The 17500-nt window shown below is 38.6% G+C and overlaps 4 protein-coding genes across 10 annotated transcripts in view; 2 read left to right on the forward strand and 2 right to left on the reverse strand.

Annotated features, from left to right (window-relative positions):
* slc25a15a (solute carrier family 25 member 15a) overlaps positions 1-16392 on the reverse strand; it is a 29496-nt gene extending 13104 nt beyond the window's left edge. The window contains exons 1-5 of one of the 4 annotated variants that reach the window (XM_087283347.1): positions 15616-16343; positions 13007-13255; positions 10009-10072; positions 8508-8591; positions 4920-5178 (exon numbers count right to left, since the gene is read on the reverse strand). In XM_087283347.1, coding sequence (XP_087139473.1) covers positions 4920-5178; positions 8508-8562 — 314 coding nt within the window. In that variant the 5' untranslated portion in view covers positions 8563-8591; positions 10009-10072; positions 13007-13255; positions 15616-16343. 4 annotated transcript variants of the gene reach the window in all.
* rcbtb2 (regulator of chromosome condensation (RCC1) and BTB (POZ) domain containing protein 2) overlaps positions 1-17500 on the forward strand; it is an 824162-nt gene that overhangs the window by 144657 nt on the left and 662005 nt on the right. The window lies entirely within an intron of this gene.
* Positions 1-17500, reverse strand: part of stoml3a (stomatin (EPB72)-like 3a) — a 149659-nt gene that overhangs the window by 23015 nt on the left and 109144 nt on the right. The gene's annotated exons all lie outside the window — the stretch shown is intronic.
* foxo1a (forkhead box O1 a) overlaps positions 15354-17500 on the forward strand; it is a 93774-nt gene continuing 91627 nt past the window's right edge. For 2 of the 4 annotated variants that reach the window (XM_087283324.1, XM_087283325.1), the window contains exon 1: positions 15354-16168. In XM_087283324.1, the coding sequence (XP_087139450.1) occupies positions 15617-16168 (552 nt within the window). In that variant the 5' untranslated portion in view covers positions 15354-15616. Of the gene's footprint in view, positions 16169-16418; positions 16592-17500 lie in introns of those variants that run through there. The other 2 variants (NM_001077257.2, XM_087283326.1) reach the window with 2 other exon arrangements.

Consider the following 17500-nt stretch of genomic DNA (forward strand, 5'->3'; position numbering starts at 1 on the left):
CGACAGTGCTAACCACTGAGCCACGTGCCAGCCACCCGTCAACAGTCTTTAGATCATTCACCATATTTAAATTGTATCAGCATACGCATTTAATAAAGCTTACACTACAGGCCGTTCAATGCATGATTCTGATCGGCTGATGCGCATTCTAATGTGTGCAGTTATTTTCAGAAGTAGTTCCAGGCAGGTTTTGACTGCATTACAGTTCCATATCACTACGCTGAATCATTTCAGTTATTTCACAGCCAGCAACATTCAAAAATCAATTCAAAAGAAAGAAAACAGCAAACAGGCTTTGGATGAGATGCATAAACTAGTCGCACACACCGTTTAAAGACACAAACCTGACAAACGTCTTGAAATACAACATCTGAACAGTGCCTTTAGGTGAGGTAACCATTGTATGAGAGCAATTATCAACTTGTAGGGATAATGTCCAGTTTGAACCCAGAGAATGAGCAGTCTGTCAGATGAAGAAGAGCCAGAGTCAGAGATTCAAATAAATAAAGTTTCCTGAAGATAGTTTGCAGTTTCATCCAGCTTCAACGCTCACAATGAGTTCCTAGGCCGCAATGTTGCCAACTATTTTCAACGAAAAGGCGCTAAGCTCTGCCCGAAAAGTCGCTAGATTACGTCATACGTCAATTTGCATATTACTGACGTCATCACGCTCTACCAAATCTGTTTGACAGCCTATGGTCAATAAAGGGGTATTTATATTTGCACTACGCTTTATTTAAGCATGTCAATTTAACTAAATGTATTGCTGTTTGAATACAGTATAGCATTATACTGTAGATGTGTAGTGGATTTGCAGTGATCTCTCGAGTTTTGAAAAAGAAAAGAATATCGGTGAAATTGTTAAAATAAAAGAGAAGCAGATCGGTTTGACTGTACAATACCTTCACACTGCCGGTGCTAAATCATTTGCCGTCGGTACGCAGAGAGGCGATCTGCTGTCATGCTGCAGGTGGAAGAGGCTGCTTTACGAGGACTGGTGCGACTGTCAGTGGTCTGAGGCGGGGTAGGGGCCGGTGGCATCACCCGCAGCTCGTTGAGAGGAGTAGGGACGGTACAGTATGGTCAAATGACAGTCTATAAAAATCTCCAGTAACACACAAAAAAGTCGCTAGATTTGTCGCTAGTCGCTTTTCTGAAAACTTGTCGCTAGGGGGGTCTGAAAAGTCGCTAAATCTAGCGACAAAGTTGTTATGTTGGCAACACTGCTTGGCCGCTCTGCTTACAATCATAAATCAGCATCAATTACACTCTCACATATTGATATTAACTGTGTCATACATATAGGTGTTTTAACCTGATTGGTTAAAACTATAAGTGGGCATAGATTCATTTTGTAAATCTAGAATAATCTCACTGTAATCTTGGAATTAATCTAGATTAAAATGGCTTATTTGAATTCGGTCAAAGGCATTCAGAATATGTGTGTTACTCAAATAATGACTAAAAGTAAGTCTTTGAGAGCGGGTTTCTCAAGCCAGGTGTCGCATTAGACCAGGGGCTCATCTCCTGATTCCAAAATGCATCACAAACTGCTTTAGAAACTGATCTGCTATGATAATTGGTGATGAAAATAAATTATGTTCATTAAGATGTACTTGTGTTTACTAATTGTTTATTCAGCTAAACATGAATTTTGAACTGTAGGCCTACATAAGCTCCAAACAGCCATTTTTGATTAACTTAATCCGACTAAAGTCATAACTGAACTAAACAGAAATGGAATTAAGACATGTGGAGTATGCAGATATTAGTGGCATTATTGAAGTAAACACCGCAATCAAACTATTACCGTCATGTAGGACTTTCGCCATATTTTCCGACAAGATCCACACACACATGCGGCTATAAGTAAAGGACTGCACACACAGACACACACACACACACACATCGCGATAAGCTTTTTTCTTTCCATATGGCGTGCGTTATTAAATTCCATAACACTCTCCCCAGTCCTTCCTCCTTATTTGCGTCTAATACCCCAGTTTGTCATGGGGGAATCAATAAAATGTTCATGAGTGAATGTTAAACTGCCGAACTTCAGTTAAAGTCACCCAAAATTTTAGGAAACTCTTCCATGAAAGCACTTCACGTAAACACCTTCATTATATTATTGTCTATTAAGGCAAATAACTAGATTACTGATGTCCATGTAAGCGTAGTCAGTAGTGTCTTCGAAGTAAGTGAAAGATCCAGAAGGGCATCCTGCTGATTTGATTCAGAAGGGCACTTTTTTGTCTAACGGCTCACCAGTCAGGTATACATCCGCGCAAAAATATCAAGGTGAAAGTTATCATAGCTTACGTAGAACAGACCCAGCTCCCAAACTAACTTTGAGAATATATTAACGGCGATATTTTTTCTTTTATTGCGTGATAAGAGTCTCGCGTTAACGATAACGGCCCACCACTAGTTAAAACACAGATAGACTAGAAAAAACGTCCATGTGGGTGGGTGCGTACAACTCTGAACGATATCTTAATATCTCAAGCATACAAATGTCAGATATCCAGGTAACACTTTACAATAAGGTTCAGTAGTAAATGCATTTACTAACATGAACTAATCATGAACAACACTTGTACAGCATTTATTAATCATAATTAAACATTTACTAATGCATTATTAACATCCAAGTCCGTGCTTGTTAACATTAGTTAATGCACCATGAGTTAACATGAACTAACAATGAACAACTGTATTTTCATTAACTAACGTTAACTAGCATGAATAAATACTGTAGTAAATGTATTGTTCATTGTTTGTTCATGTTAGTAAATGCATTAATAAACATTAACTAATAAACCTAATTGTAAAGTGTGACCGATATCCACTAGGCTGTTTAAAGCTGACCTCAGACCTGTAAAAGGATCCACAATCGAATAGAACACACACACATATACACTCAAAGTACAACCTGTGTCTTACCCAAGGCTGAGTGTACTCTCAGCCGTCTTTATCAAAACTGGTTAAAACCAGTATAATTTACATTCAGGCTGCTATATTCTCACTACATAAAGTCTATCTTGAATAAAAGGGAAAATCACTTTAAACAGTGATTAAGCACATTATAATAGTGATTTAACACATAATAATAATAATAATATCAAAATCACTTTAGATCCTATTAACACATAGCAATACAATACTTTACTACATCCAATCAGCTCGCAGTAGAAAAAAACAAGCCACACCCACTGTTTTCTCATTTAATATTCTGTTTTTTTAGGAACTGCGTCACAATATGAAAAAAAAAAAAATAGTCGCAGCTTCCCGTTCATGTGGACTTTAATGATTTTTATGTCATTATCACAGGCCCGGATTGGCTAATCGGGGGGACCAGGAGAATTCCCGGTGGGCCGGTCCGTTTTTTGGCCGCGAGGGCCGTTGTCCCTAGCTGCTTGCACTCTTAGCAGTCACACTTTTATTCATTTTTTCATTTATTTGACCATAGTCTCACTCTTTTTATTTATTTTCTCGCAGCCCCGTGAGCAACATGCAGCCTGCAGGTTAATGATGATGTAACTATTATTCGACCCCAAACAGCGGCACCTTAGTTAATATAAGAATTCGAATAATTAATATTAATGAATATTACACCTGCTCAATGAAAATCAGATGATTTACTACATTAATAAATGTTATGATTTATGTTTTCTTTCTGTTTTTTTCACCCTCCTCTCCATTTGCTCAACCCTAGGTTTCTTATTGGTTTATTATTCTGTCCATCATCATTATGACACTCTCCGGGTTCCACCAATCCCAGGTCGAGCCGCAAGGATTTAAAGCCCTGTTAGAATAGTGTGTGGGGTGCGCCCTGCCTCGGCGTACCCTTTGTGCTCCACGCAATTTGTTTGTGCAAATGGTTCGTCTATTTTGTGATCTCTCAGTACTGTGATAATTCGAGTTTGCTTGTTGAACTTCGTTGGCTTTAAGTAACATAATATGATGATGGTTGTGTGATTTCTAAACTAAGATTTAACGGACTTATCCGGTTTGTTTCGTTTTAGTTTAGATAGATTTTTTGTTAGATTAGTTTGAGTGTTTTGCCACACGTGTCTTTTTGAGTTTTGTAGTTTAATTAGTTTAGTTCCGGTGTCGTATACACTGAAGATCTCGGTTTTTATTTGTGTTTTTGACGCCTAGTTTAGACATTAGATTTAAGGATTGTTTTGTTTTGTTAATTTCTTTGATTCGGCTTACACTCGTTGTTCTTGTTTAAAGATAATAATTATAAATGTTTATTTCCTTTTTTCTCCCCCATTTATTATTGTTACATGTTTCAATTCAATTATTGAGTAAAAAGCTTTAAATAAGAGTAACTGAACCTTGCCTCATTATTGATCTGTCGCACACATTACACCTGTCTCACTTAAATGTTACAGCATCCCACTTTAACATCATAAAACACGTAACAATAATTCTGACATAAATTGATCAGAAATCTAGAAAGGGGAGAAAAAGATTAAGTCGTCAATAGACAAGTTTTTTGTGGTCCAGTGGTCAGCACGTTGCGTTACCACACTGCAGAACCCGAGTTCGATCCTTACCTATGTGATTAAATTTATTTATTTTTTCATTTTTATTGTTAAGAAATTTAATACTGTTTGGGTTGTTGAACGTTTCAACTTATAAAGCAGCTGTTTTCTTGAAAAATATGTGATCGTTTCATTAGAAACTGAATTCGAATTTACGTTATTTTAATATAGTCAGTCGTGAACTGAGGTGGCCCGGTCTAAAGCTTGAAACTCCAAGGCTGGAAAGGAGTCCCACACCGGCCCTGCATTATCATAATTTAGGTGCGCAAAGTTCAATGTTAAATATATGTTTGTACCATCCCTCTACAAATAAGCGATATATTGTCTTTAGCGTGTCAGATTGCTACAGTGACTGCACATTACCTGAGTTCAGTGTTTCGGTCCAGTCCTGAAAGAAAGCGCACCACATTCTGGCAGAAGCCGTAGCTCATGAAGAGCACTGCGTTCTCCGCGATGTTGGCTATGAGGGCGGGTGTGGTGCCCTGATAAAGCCCACGCAGGCCAACCTGTTTGTACACCGAGACGAAGCAGTGGACGAAGCCTCTGTACAGGCCGGGGAACGTCTGCATCTTCACCTTGGCCGTGTCGAACGGCTGTCCGCTGATCACACATGCAGTCCCACCTAATGATAAAATATAACAGTTTCATTCGTTAGCATGCAAAATGGCTGCAAATCACACAAGTGGAAAATTTACATTTACATTTACATTTAGTCATTTAGCAGACGCTTTTATCCAAAGCGACTTACAAATGAGGACAAGGAACAATTTACACAACCAAGATCAACAATGATTAAGTGCTATAGGCAAGTTTCAGGTCTGTAAAGTCTAAGAAGGGAAGTATTAGTAGTATTAGTATTTTTTTTATTTTTTATTTTTTTTGGTACAGTTAGTGTGATATTCAGAGAGGCAATTGCAGATTAGGAAGTGTAGTGGAGACTAAATAGTTGAGTTTTTAGTTGTTTCTTGAAGACAGCGAGTGACTGCTGTTCTGATGCAGTTAGGGAGTTCATTCCACCAACTGGGCAGATTGAGCGTGAGCGTGAGCGAAAGTGATTTCTTCCCTCTTTGGGATGGAACCACGAGGCGACGTTCATTCACAGAACGCAAGTTTCTGGAGGGCACATACATCTGCAGAAGTGAGAGCAGATAAGAAGGAGCAAGGCCAGAAGTCACTTTGTAGGCCAACATCAGAGCTTTGAATTTGATGCGAGCAGCAACTGGCAGCCAGTGCAAACGGACTAGCAGCGGAGTGACATGTGCTTGTTTAGGTTCATTGAAGACCACTCGTGCTGCTGCATTCTGGAGCAGTTGAAGAGGCTTGATAGAGTTAGCTGGAAGCCCAGCTAGTAGAGAGTTGCAGTAATCCAGTTTGGAGAGAACAAGAGCTTGAACAAGGAGTTGAGTTGCATGTTCAGATAAGAAGGGTCGGATCTTTCTGATGTTATAGACTGCGAATCTGCACGATCGAGCAGTTCTAGAAATGTGGTCAGAGAAGTTTAGTTGGTCATCAATCGTTACTCCAAGGCTTTTCACCATTTTGGATGCAGTAATGGTTGCCCCACCCATCTGGATTGAAAAGTTATGGTGTATAGTCGAGTTGGCAGAAACTACAAGCATTTCCGTTTTTGCGAGGTTCAGCTGAAGATGATGATCTTTCATCCAGTGTGAAATGTCCAACAGGCAGGCTGAGATGCGAGCTGGAACCGAGGGATCATCAGGATGAAAAGAGAGGTATAGCTGGGTATCATCAGCATAGCAGTGGTAGGAGAAATGACTGAAAATGGTAAAATAGACAAGATAGCAGTTTGGGGCCCCGTTTACACTAATGCGTTTTAGTTTGAAAACGCATAAGTTTTGCTACGCCATCCATCCACACTTCGCCGGAGTTTTCGAGCGCCGAAAACGGAGCGTTTTGAAAACATTGGAGAGGCTGTTCTCATGCTGAAATGCTGCTGCTCTGTCTCAGTGTGGATGGGGAAAAACAGAGACATTTAAAAAAACGGAGGCGGGGCTGCTGAGATTTCCTACCTGATTGGGGCTTTTGTGTCATTGCGTATCCTTCCCTTATTCCTCAAGCCCCTATCACATGACTATAACACATGGCTTTAACGCTAGCGGAAGACAGCTGACCAGCCTTCACTGTAAACAACAACATGGACACAGAAATGGGAGCGTTGTTTGCACTATTGTCTGTTTTAGGCACCATTGTGCAGTTATTCATTTGTTACGTTTAGTAACGACTCGACCTCGTCGTCTGTCCACAAAAATACCTCTCCTGCTTTCTTTGCCATCGCATTCATTGTTCATCCGGCGTTTGTTGACTAACAATAACCAAATGCCGAGCGAGACACATGCTTCCTGTTTATACTAGAACGCGCATGCCCAGAGTGTGCGAATGGTCATGTGATATACATTTTTGGTGGCGTAGTGTGGACGGAGATATGTTCAGAAACGCTAGGTGAAACGCAAGTGTGGACGCGGATCGTTTTTGATCTAAAACGGCGTTTTGAAACTAAAACGCACTAGTGTAAACGGGGCCTGGATCGCAACATAGGCTCATTCTGAAAACGTAGTCCTAACGCCCTATTCCCATTCACTTTGAATGGCTGACGTCAGGCGTTGACAAACTGCATTGTGAATCCGTCTGCGCCACTTCAGTGGCGTTACTAGATGAAGTTGGGAAATTCTCACCTTTTCAATGCAAATACCCAGTTCAGACAGTAGCCAATTGATGACTAATTTCATTGGCTGACACTGCTATGATGATCACGTCAGCCCCAACTTCAGACACTCCCCCAGTCAAGCGCTAACGCACATTCTCTTTACCACATTCTCACCCTATTATTTACTTGTTTATTGTATTTTTTGGATTGTTTTTGTCTTACCTGCTTTCTGGAACTGATCTTCACCAGACTCGAACCCTGTCGTCGTGGTCAACTCCTCAAGTCCGCTGACGTAAATGGCGAGCTAACGGGACAAACTGGTTACAGCCGGAAAGCCGTTCATACGGAGGTAAGCGGTCAGCTGGTAAGCGCGAAAAGGAACGGCGTCATTCCGCCCGGTAGCATTCGTTAAAAAAAAATGAAATGCAGCCATAGGTACTTCTGGTTACATAATTCGCAATCTCCAGAAACGAATGCAGGACTACGTTTTCGAAGTGAGCCTGTGTTGATTTTAAATGTAACAATTAAATCCTAACAAATACATGTGCTTTACTTTTTATGAACTTTTAAATAAACTTTTTTGTCTCCTAAAATTCAGTAGCTGCTTACACTCTTGCCGATTTTGTATTCGTTTGAGAATTCTCTCATAATTTCTGCTGCAAAATGAGTCGTAAGTCAGTTTTGTGTCCTTAGTTCACATGATTATTGTGGACTGTTTCAAATCGGGGCAGCACGGTGGTGCAGTGGGTAGCACAATCGCCTCACAGCAAGAAGGTTGCTGGTTAAAGCCACAGCTGGGTCAGTTGGCATTTCTGTGTGGAGTTTGCATGTTCTCCCCATGTTGGCGAGGGATTCCTGCGGGTGCTCCCCCACATTACCCAAGACATGTGCTATAGGAGAATTGGGTAAGCTAAATTGGCCGTGGTGTTTGTGTGTGAATGAGTATGTATGGATGTTTCCCAGTGATGGGTAGAAGGGCATCCGCTGTGTAACACATATGTTGGATAAGTTGGTGGTTCATTCTGCTGTGGCGACCCCAGATTAATAAAGGGACTAAACCGAAAAGAAAATGAATGAAGGTTTCAAAGGAATTCATTAGGATATTCTTTAACCTTTACGCTTTTATTTTCATTCTTTGTCATCAAAAAATAAACCAAAATTGACTTTTTTTGTCAAACAGCAGTTACAAATAATGAGCAAATCAGATTATTACAAAATTTCCCATCTTCATGGCTGTATTACAGGAGTTAATGTAGACACAGGAAGTGATGAATGAAGGCTGTTACCACATGCTCCAGCTGACAGGTCAATGACGGCCTGGGTGACAGGATGTGGAGCCATGCTGCGCTTCTGCTATATGATGTCACTTCCTGTAATAGATGCAGGAGAAGGCTTTGCTTAGAATCATTGCTCATTTAATACAAAATAGTATACACCTACAGTATAAAACAAGTAAAAAAAATGATATTTTTAATAGTTCTTTAACATGATCTGGGTTGGTTTTGTAAATTATAGTGCAAATGCCTGGTAATAAACCTGCACTTTTTCTTTTATGTTATGGACTTAATTCTATATACACCCACCGTCCACTTTATTAGGTACACCTGTCCAATTGCTTGTTAACAAATCAGCCAATCACATGGCAGCAACTCAATGCATTCAGACATGGTCAAGACGATCTGCTGCAGTTCAAACCGAGCATCAGAATGGGGAAGAAAGGGGATTTAAGTGACTTTGAACGTTGGTTGTTGATGCCAGATGGGCTGCTCTGAGTATTTCAGAAACTGCTGATCTACTGGGATTTTCATGCACAAACATTTATATTCACAGAGAATGGTCTGAAAAAGGAGGTTCAGACCAGTGGGCGCAGATGCCTTGTTGATGCCAGAGGTCAGAGGAGAATGGCCAGACTGGTTCCAGCTGATAGAAAGGCAACAGTAACTCAAATAAGCACTCGTTACAAAAGAGGTCTGCAGAAGAGCATCTCTGAACACACAACACGGCCAACCTTGAGGCGGATGGGCTACAGCAGCAGAAGACCACACCGGATGCCGCTCCTGTCAGCTAAGAACAGGAAATTGAGGCTACAATTCACACAGACTCACCAAAACTGGACAATAAAAGATTGGAGAAACGTTGCCTGCTCTGATGAGTCTTGATTTCTGCTGCAACATTGGGATGGTCGGGTCAGAATTTGGCATCAACAACATGAAAGCATGGATCCATCCTGCCTTGTAGTAACGGTTCAGGCTGGTGGTGGTGTAATGGTGTGGGGGATATTTTCTTGACATATTTTAGGCCTATTAGTACCAACTGAGCATCTGTCAACGCCACAGCCTACCTGAGTATTGTTGCTGACCATGTCCATCCCATCATGAGCACAGTGTCTCCATCTTCTGATGACTACTTCCAGCAAGATAACGCACCATGTCATAAAGCACGAATCATCTCAGACTGGTTTCTAGAACATGACAATGAGTTCACTGTACTCAAATGGCCTCCACAGTCACCAGAGCTCAATCCAATAGAGCACTTTTGGCATGTGGTGGAACGAGAGATTCGTATCATGTATGTGCAGCCGACAAATGCGTGATGCTATCATGTCAATATGGACCAAAATCTCTGAGGAATATTTCCAGTGCCTTATTGAATCTATGACATGAGTGGTTAAGGCAATTCTGAAGGCAAAATGGGGTTCAAAGCCGATACTTGTAAGGTGTACCTAATAAAGCATACAGCCTGCATAAACAACTTAAACAAATGAGAATGTGTGAAGAGCTTATTGACCTTATTCTAAAATGCGGAAGTGCGCCCGTTTTCGCGATTGTCTTAGAAGTTCCGTTTCAATCGCCTATTGGAGAAATGACAAGAAATAATAAAAGGCAAAAAACGGTCTAACTACTTGCTCTACAAACAAATGTTTGCATGACTATACAGACCAAGTAGAATAATATAACAAGGAAATATCAGTTTGCAACATCAAACAGCGAAACGAGCAGTTTTTAATGTCTAAAAATGAATGGAAGTGAATGAGACCGGAAGTCTCGTGCCAAAAAGATTCAAATGGCAGCTCCCGCCAGTCTGCAGAGAATAAGGTCAATAAAACGGTGCAACTCGAATTGATTTAAACCAACCAAACATAAATGTTACTTTAATAAGTGTCGTTTTCAGTGATATTCTGGATTGTTCTTGTAAATTTGGCACAAAAAGTGGGTAATAAAGTAGATAAAAGTGTAAGGTTCATTGAAAATGGACAAGAGCTATCTCTTCTCTGTTCACACTTATTCTAATGAACTGCTCTAAAATAGTTCACTGCAGTCATGTCGAGCAAGTGTAAACACCCGGAATGTCAGAATCATGCAGTTAAGTGGCATTTAATAAGTGGCGAGTGTCTTCACAAACTGGTTATTTAAAACACAGATTACATTCAACAATGAAAGATGTTTAATCAGCACCAATGTTTAATGTTTAATCAACACCAATGCCAAAGTCACAACTGAATCACTGTTTAATCGGTCAAGGTGACTATCAGAGAAGGTCAGCGACAATCTGTTTTTTTCCAGTAAACACACCAGTTATTCACACATAAGACAGAAAGTAAAAGAAGCTGGATGAGACAAAAACCAGTACATTACATCAAGACTTTTTAAGAGCACATAGATAGATAGACAGACAGACAGACAGACAGACAAACAAACAGATAGATAGTCTCTTCCCCAACACATCTAAAAGATTTTCAGTAGGGTTAGGGTCTCTCTCTGGTGGCTAATCTATATGTAAAAATTGTGTTACATGCTCCCGGAACCAGTCTTTCACAATTTTAGCCCGACTGATAGATAGATGGACAGACAGACAGCTTTATTTTTTAAAGAAAATGACATAATACTGCCATCGTAACATTTGCAAAATGACAATCTTACATGAAAACATTTTATTGTGACAACTTAGTTGTTTTATGTTCAATCCACTTAAATTTGTAAAAATTAGTTATCTTTATTCCTACATGTTGTCCCTACACAAATCAATTGCGTGGAACCCAGCATTTTTACAGTCAATATATAGTTGATAAACCACAAAAACAGTAAATTACCCATGGTTTTGCTGCACTAAAGTGTAACCGTGGTATTGGGTTTGTATTTGTAGTTAAAAAGTTATTAAAATACAATTATAATTGATTTTGGTAAAATGTTATTTATTTAGAAATAATACAATTCAATTCAGCTTTATTTGTATAGTGCTTTTACAATGTCGATTGTGTCAAAGCAGCTTCACATAAATGGTCATAGTAACTGGAACAGTGTAGTTCAGTTTTTAGTGTTTAAGTTCAGTTCAGTTTAGCTCAGTTCAGTGTGATTTAAAATCATTACTGAGAGTTCAAACACTGAAGAGCAAATTCATCGATGCGTAGCTCTACCAATCCTGAACCATGCGAGCCAGTGGCGCCAGCGGAGAGGGAAAAAAAACTTCACCTGATAGGAGTGAAGAAAAAAAACCTTGAGAGAACCAGACTTTGTTTGTTTACAGCTTTGTTTGGAAGCTTGTTCCCACCTCTGAATAAAAAAAATTGAAAAGGCTATTGCGAGTAGCCTTTCTGTCTCAATTCTTAGAAATAGACTAAATTCTGAGAAATAAAGTCTCAATTTTGAGAAATAGTCGAATTTCTGAAAAATAGTCTCAATTCTAAGAAATAAGGTCTCAATTCTAAGAAATAAAGTCTCAATTCTGAAATATAAAGTCTCGGTTCTTAGAAATAAAGTCTCAATTCTAAAATATAACGTCTCAATTCTAAGAAATAAAGTCTCAATTCTGAAATATAAAGTCTCAATTCTAAGAAATAAAGTCTCAATTCTGAGAAATAAAGTCAAAATTTTGAGAAATAGTATCAATTCTAAGAAATAAAGTCTCAATTTTGAGAAATAAAATCTCAAAACCGAAATAAAGTCTTAATTTTGAGAGCTTAAGTCTCAATTCTAAGAAACAAAGTCTCAATTCTGAGATATAAATTCGAAATTCTGAGAGTTGAAGTTGCAATCCAGAGTTATATAGTGAGAATTCTGAGATGTAAAGTCGTAATTATGATTTTCTGATGTAATATCACTCAAATCTGAAATATAAAGTTGCAATTGTGAGTTAAGTCAGAATTTGGAGATAAAAAGTTGCAACTGCATGATAAGTCAGAATTCTAAGAGAGCGCAACCGCATAATTTTGACTTTTTAATTTGGATTTGAGACTATAACTCTGAATTTTTTATTTGTTTCTCATAATTTTGACTTAATAACTCGGAATTATGAGTCTATATCTCCTAGTAACTCGCAAGTTCATGTATGCATAATTCTAAGAAAAAAAAATGTGAGAATTGTGAGTTTGTATCACGCAGTAGTGACATAAAAGGTTGCAATAAACTTTTTTTTTATTTTTTATTCAGAGTCGGGAATGGGCTTCTATATAGCTGTGCGTAAGATAAACAAATTTAAAGAGATGTATTGTGATAAAAATACTATCAGGCTAGACTCTTACGCGTCACAACAGCACATTAGATAAGTTCAGTGCCCATGTAAGTGGACTGGAGTATATTTATATCAAACCTAAGAGCTCTCTATGAATAGCATGCTCTAAATCTCCTTAAATCCAGATTTAGAGGGAATCCCCCCTGAGCTGTTAACAGTCCCACTGAGCCACTAGCACTAACCGATATCCCCATGTGCCAACACTGACAACATAATACGATCAGAATGTCTCAGCAACACTAAACTCAATCTGACGTTCGAGTAATTTCAAACTCACCCGCCCTGTCCTGCTCCCGGACACTTCTTCTGTTCTTCACACTGTATCCAGTAATGTTAAAAGCCCCGGAACAAAGTGTACTCTCGAAATATGTTCTTACGGCTGACGCAAATGCAGAGCTGGTTTAAACTACCTTCACACACTTCCTCGAGCACCGCCACAGGTGTGTGTCTGTGTGTCAGTACCTGCCTCATACACCGGGCAGGGTGAGTTTTGCTCGGTATGAGGGTCTTCCTGGAACCACGTGCCCTGGAAATAAGAGATCGTGTTGCTGTCATATCCTGCAGAAGCTGTTGACTCAACTTTAAGATTGCGATAAGGTCATCACTAGACGCGATATTTGAGCATAACAAATGCTAAAGACACTGTGGTACTTCAACCACTAGGTGGGGTTATAGCATTGAATATTATGCCTGTTATCTAACACACAAACTGCAAACAAATGCTGTATTTTCTGTTTTTTAAGCAGCCCCATATGATGTTTAGATGGTGATATGAGAATAAAAGTCCATTTGACAATTTTACACAATTTAAAATTGAATAATAATAATATATTGAAGCTTGTATTGATGAAAAATAGGACTAATATCCAAAGCATGGATTAATAATATGGATATAACGTGCATTTGGATTTGTTTTTCAAATTTATTCATAAATAAACTTTAAAAAAATTATGAAATTTTCTTTTCTGCCAAGTAACTCCGTTTTTGTTTTTGTGATGTATATATTTATTTGAAAATAATATATATAATTGAATTAAAATATATATATAATAGTTAATTTGATTGAAAACAATATATTAAGCCTGTGTTGATGAAAAATAATAACGGAGGCATGAATTAATGTAACATTAGATAACCAAAACGTTCATTTAGATCTTTTTTCAAACTTTGTTTTGTTAAAAACTTTTAAAAAAACATAAGGCGCTTTATTGGCATCAATAGTTTGATAAAGAACGTTTAACACAAAGCATTTGTACTCTAAAAGGGCTTTATTTATTTATTTATTTAAACAGCTTATTTTGATTATTAAAATGCTCAAACTTTCCACTGAAAGTTTTTTGGGGAACCAAAAATGATTTTTTGTGTGTGTGGAAATGTTGCAGAAACTATGTTGGAACCTTTTACAAAATATCTCTAATATCGAATTAGTTTTAATTTCCATTTCAGATTTGTTTTTTATGAAAATATATAAATTATAAAGTAGAATACAATTTGATATAGAGTTAAAGTCAGCATTATTAGCCCCCTGTTTATCCCCCCCCCCCCCATTTCTGTTTAACAGAGATTTTTTTCAACACATTTCTTAACATAATAGTTTTAATAACTCATCTCTAATAACTGATTTATTTTATCTTTGCCATGACGACAGCACATATTTTACTATATTTTTTTCAAGACACTTCTATACAGCTTAATGTGACATTTAAAGTCTTAACTACATTAATTAGGTTAACTAGGCAGGTTTGGGTAATTAGGCAAGTTTGTTCTGTAGACAATGGCGAAAAAAAAAAAACTTAAAGGGGCTAATGATTTTGACCTTAAAATGGCTTTTAAAAAATTAAAAACTGCTTTTATTCTAGCCAAAATAAAACAAATAAGACTTTCTCCAGAAGAAACTTTTTTTATCAGACATACTGTAAAAAATTCCGTGCTATGTTAAACATCATTTGAGAAATATATATATAAAAAAATAAAAATAAAAAGGGCTAATAATTCTGACTTCAACTGTACTTTTATGCATAGTTTTTGTTTCTTTTATTACACAACATTATGTATATAAAATTCATTTATTTAACATTAAATGTAAACATTTTACATATTTTTGGCTCACCTTATGCACAGGTCAAAGGTAAATTAAAGTTAAGTTAAAGTTAGAAACTGAAGCATAGCTGTTTCCAAGATGGTGGTTTGTAATTACCATGTTATATAACTAACAATCTCTGCATTAATACCCAATCAGAACTCTTTATTCGTTAAACCGCAGTGTTTAACAAAAACACCTTTGTTGGAAATTTATTTTCGGGGCTGTTTCTGTTTTGCTCTTCTTTCTTTGATGTGGCTTACTTTTCTGTTCCAAAATATTCAAACAAACACAAAAATGAGCTGCGATTATGTTATACATAACCAACATACAGCCAGAAAGCCACGCGGTCAGAAACGCGAGTGTTTTGATAACTCCCAAACTCCGTGAAAGTTTGTTTACTAGTTCTGAAAGAACAAAAATATTGCTCGTTTCGCTTTCAAACGGGCGCCCGTGATTGGCTGTACACGCCTGTCAATCATACACGGGGGCGGTGTCAGCTGACATATGATAGTGAGTTCCAGTAAGCGCACTTGGAGTTTTTAGTACACAGACATTCAACAAGAAGCGACAGCAACAGGACTCTCTCTCCCCCCCACACACATAATACAGGACTGGACATTACAAAACTTCACAACAACACCAGTCTGACGCACGCTGCGACTTCGAAATCGTTCCCAATGTAACTCAAGTCAGTTTAACTAAGTATCCGCAGTTCGCTTGTGTTTACAGTTTCGCGTTTCACCTCATATTTTCGCTTGACAATCATATGTGACATTTTAAGAGGCAGACAGTATTGCTGGTACCATGGCTGACGCAGCCCAAAACCAGATGGTGGAGATCGACCCGGACTTCGAGCCGCTGTCCCGGCCCCGCTCCTGCACTTGGCCGCTGCCGCGACCCGAGTTCCCAAACCCCGCCGCCGCGGACTCCAACACTTCATCCCCGGCTCCGTCCGTCAAACAGGAGCCTTCCAGCACCGCGGACTTCATCAACAACCTCAGTCTGCTAGAGGAGAATGAGGACTACCCGGACCAGAAGCCTCTCATGCTCTGCAGCGAGTTCCAGTGCCAGGAGAACTGCATCCACCAGCAGCAGATCCCGAGTCAGCAGCAACAGGTGCCCGTGCTGTCCTCTCCGGTGGCCGCCGCCGCCGCAGCCGCAGCAGCCGCGCAACGCAAAAGCAGCTCGTCTCGGCGCAACGCCTGGGGAAATATGTCGTACGCGGACCTGATCACCAAAGCCATCGAGAGCTCCCCAGAAAAGCGGCTCACCTTGTCTCAGATATACGACTGGATGGTGAAAAGCGTCCCGTATTTTAAAGACAAGGGGGATAGTAACAGCTCCGCGGGCTGGAAGGTATTTATCATTTCATATCTTGAGTTTTGCGGTTTAAAACTGTTAGATGCTCCTCGAAAAGTGGCTCACATTGTCTTAGATCTACGAATGGTTGGTGAAAGCGTGCCTTATTTTACAGACAGTGTTGATAGTAACAGCTCCGCAGGTTTGGATAGTATTTATATTGTTCTCGTATTCTGAGTTTTGGGGGTTTTAAACTTTTATAGGCGCGTCTGGGTTACCATGGTTGCCGTTTAGCGGATGCGCGCGCCCCTCCAGCTGTTCTGTAAACAAACAAAAGCGCGCCCCTCTTGTCGTGCCAACACTTGGTGTCAATTTGTGCTGCCCCGTGTGGCATAATTTCTGCTCAGATCTACGACTGAATAGTGAAAAGCGTCCCTTATTTTAAAGAGAATTGGAGGATAGTAGCTCCAGGGACGGAAGGTATTTATCTCTTTCATATTTTGAGTTTTGTGGGTTTTAAACTTTAATAGACGCGTTTTGGTTGCCATGGTTTTCGTTTGGCGGATGCGCGCGCCCCTTCAGCTGATCATTTTGAGGGATGTAAACAATAACAATGGTCCTAACGTGTTTCCTGTTTTAGATTTTTAATTGTCATTGCTTCTGGAAATCCAAAAGGGTCCACATATTGATAAAGAAATGTTATGAAAAATGTGCTAACATTATGACAGAACTAGTTACAGTTCTGAAATAGCTTGACAACATGCAGGAACCAGGCCTGCAGCCAGCCTGGTGAAAAGGTGGTTCTTTTTCACAAAAAGTGAACCTTTTTGCAGTTATACGCCTCATTTTCTATTTAATTATCAGATTTAAAAACTGCGTTTACTTACATTTTAAGCATTTTTTTTTTGCTGGATTAGCTAGTCGGATAATAATCATTATCACACTTGTTGATGTACCAAAAATATTCCCTAAAGATTTACAATAAAGAAATATGAAAAATACTTTATTTTAAAATACAAACATATTACGTCATATATCTTTAGAAAAAAAAAAACAGGAATGTGTTAAAGTTTTACATTGAAAACTATAGCTTATTGTCATTTATTAGACAAATAATAACAAGCTGGCCAGCACATTTGACTGTCCCCAGTCAGAATTTGACCATTTCAATGAAAAAAAAATTAAACATAATAATAATAATATAATGTAGATCTCATGGTTTTTCTAGCTTCTTTTGTAACAAAAAATAATGTACATTGAAAATTCATGGATAACAACAATAGTCAAAATCTATTCAAATTAATTTAATATGGGCCACTTTTGGTGCTTTACACCTGTTTATTGGGCATTTTTGTTTCAAAAATAAGGTCCAAGATATAGAATTTAAGT

The sequence above is a fragment of the Danio rerio genome, chromosome 15, assembly GCF_052040795.2.
Source record: "Danio rerio strain M-AB ecotype USA chromosome 15, GRCz13ab, whole genome shotgun sequence".
Taxonomy (NCBI): domain Eukaryota; kingdom Metazoa; phylum Chordata; class Actinopteri; order Cypriniformes; family Danionidae; genus Danio; species Danio rerio.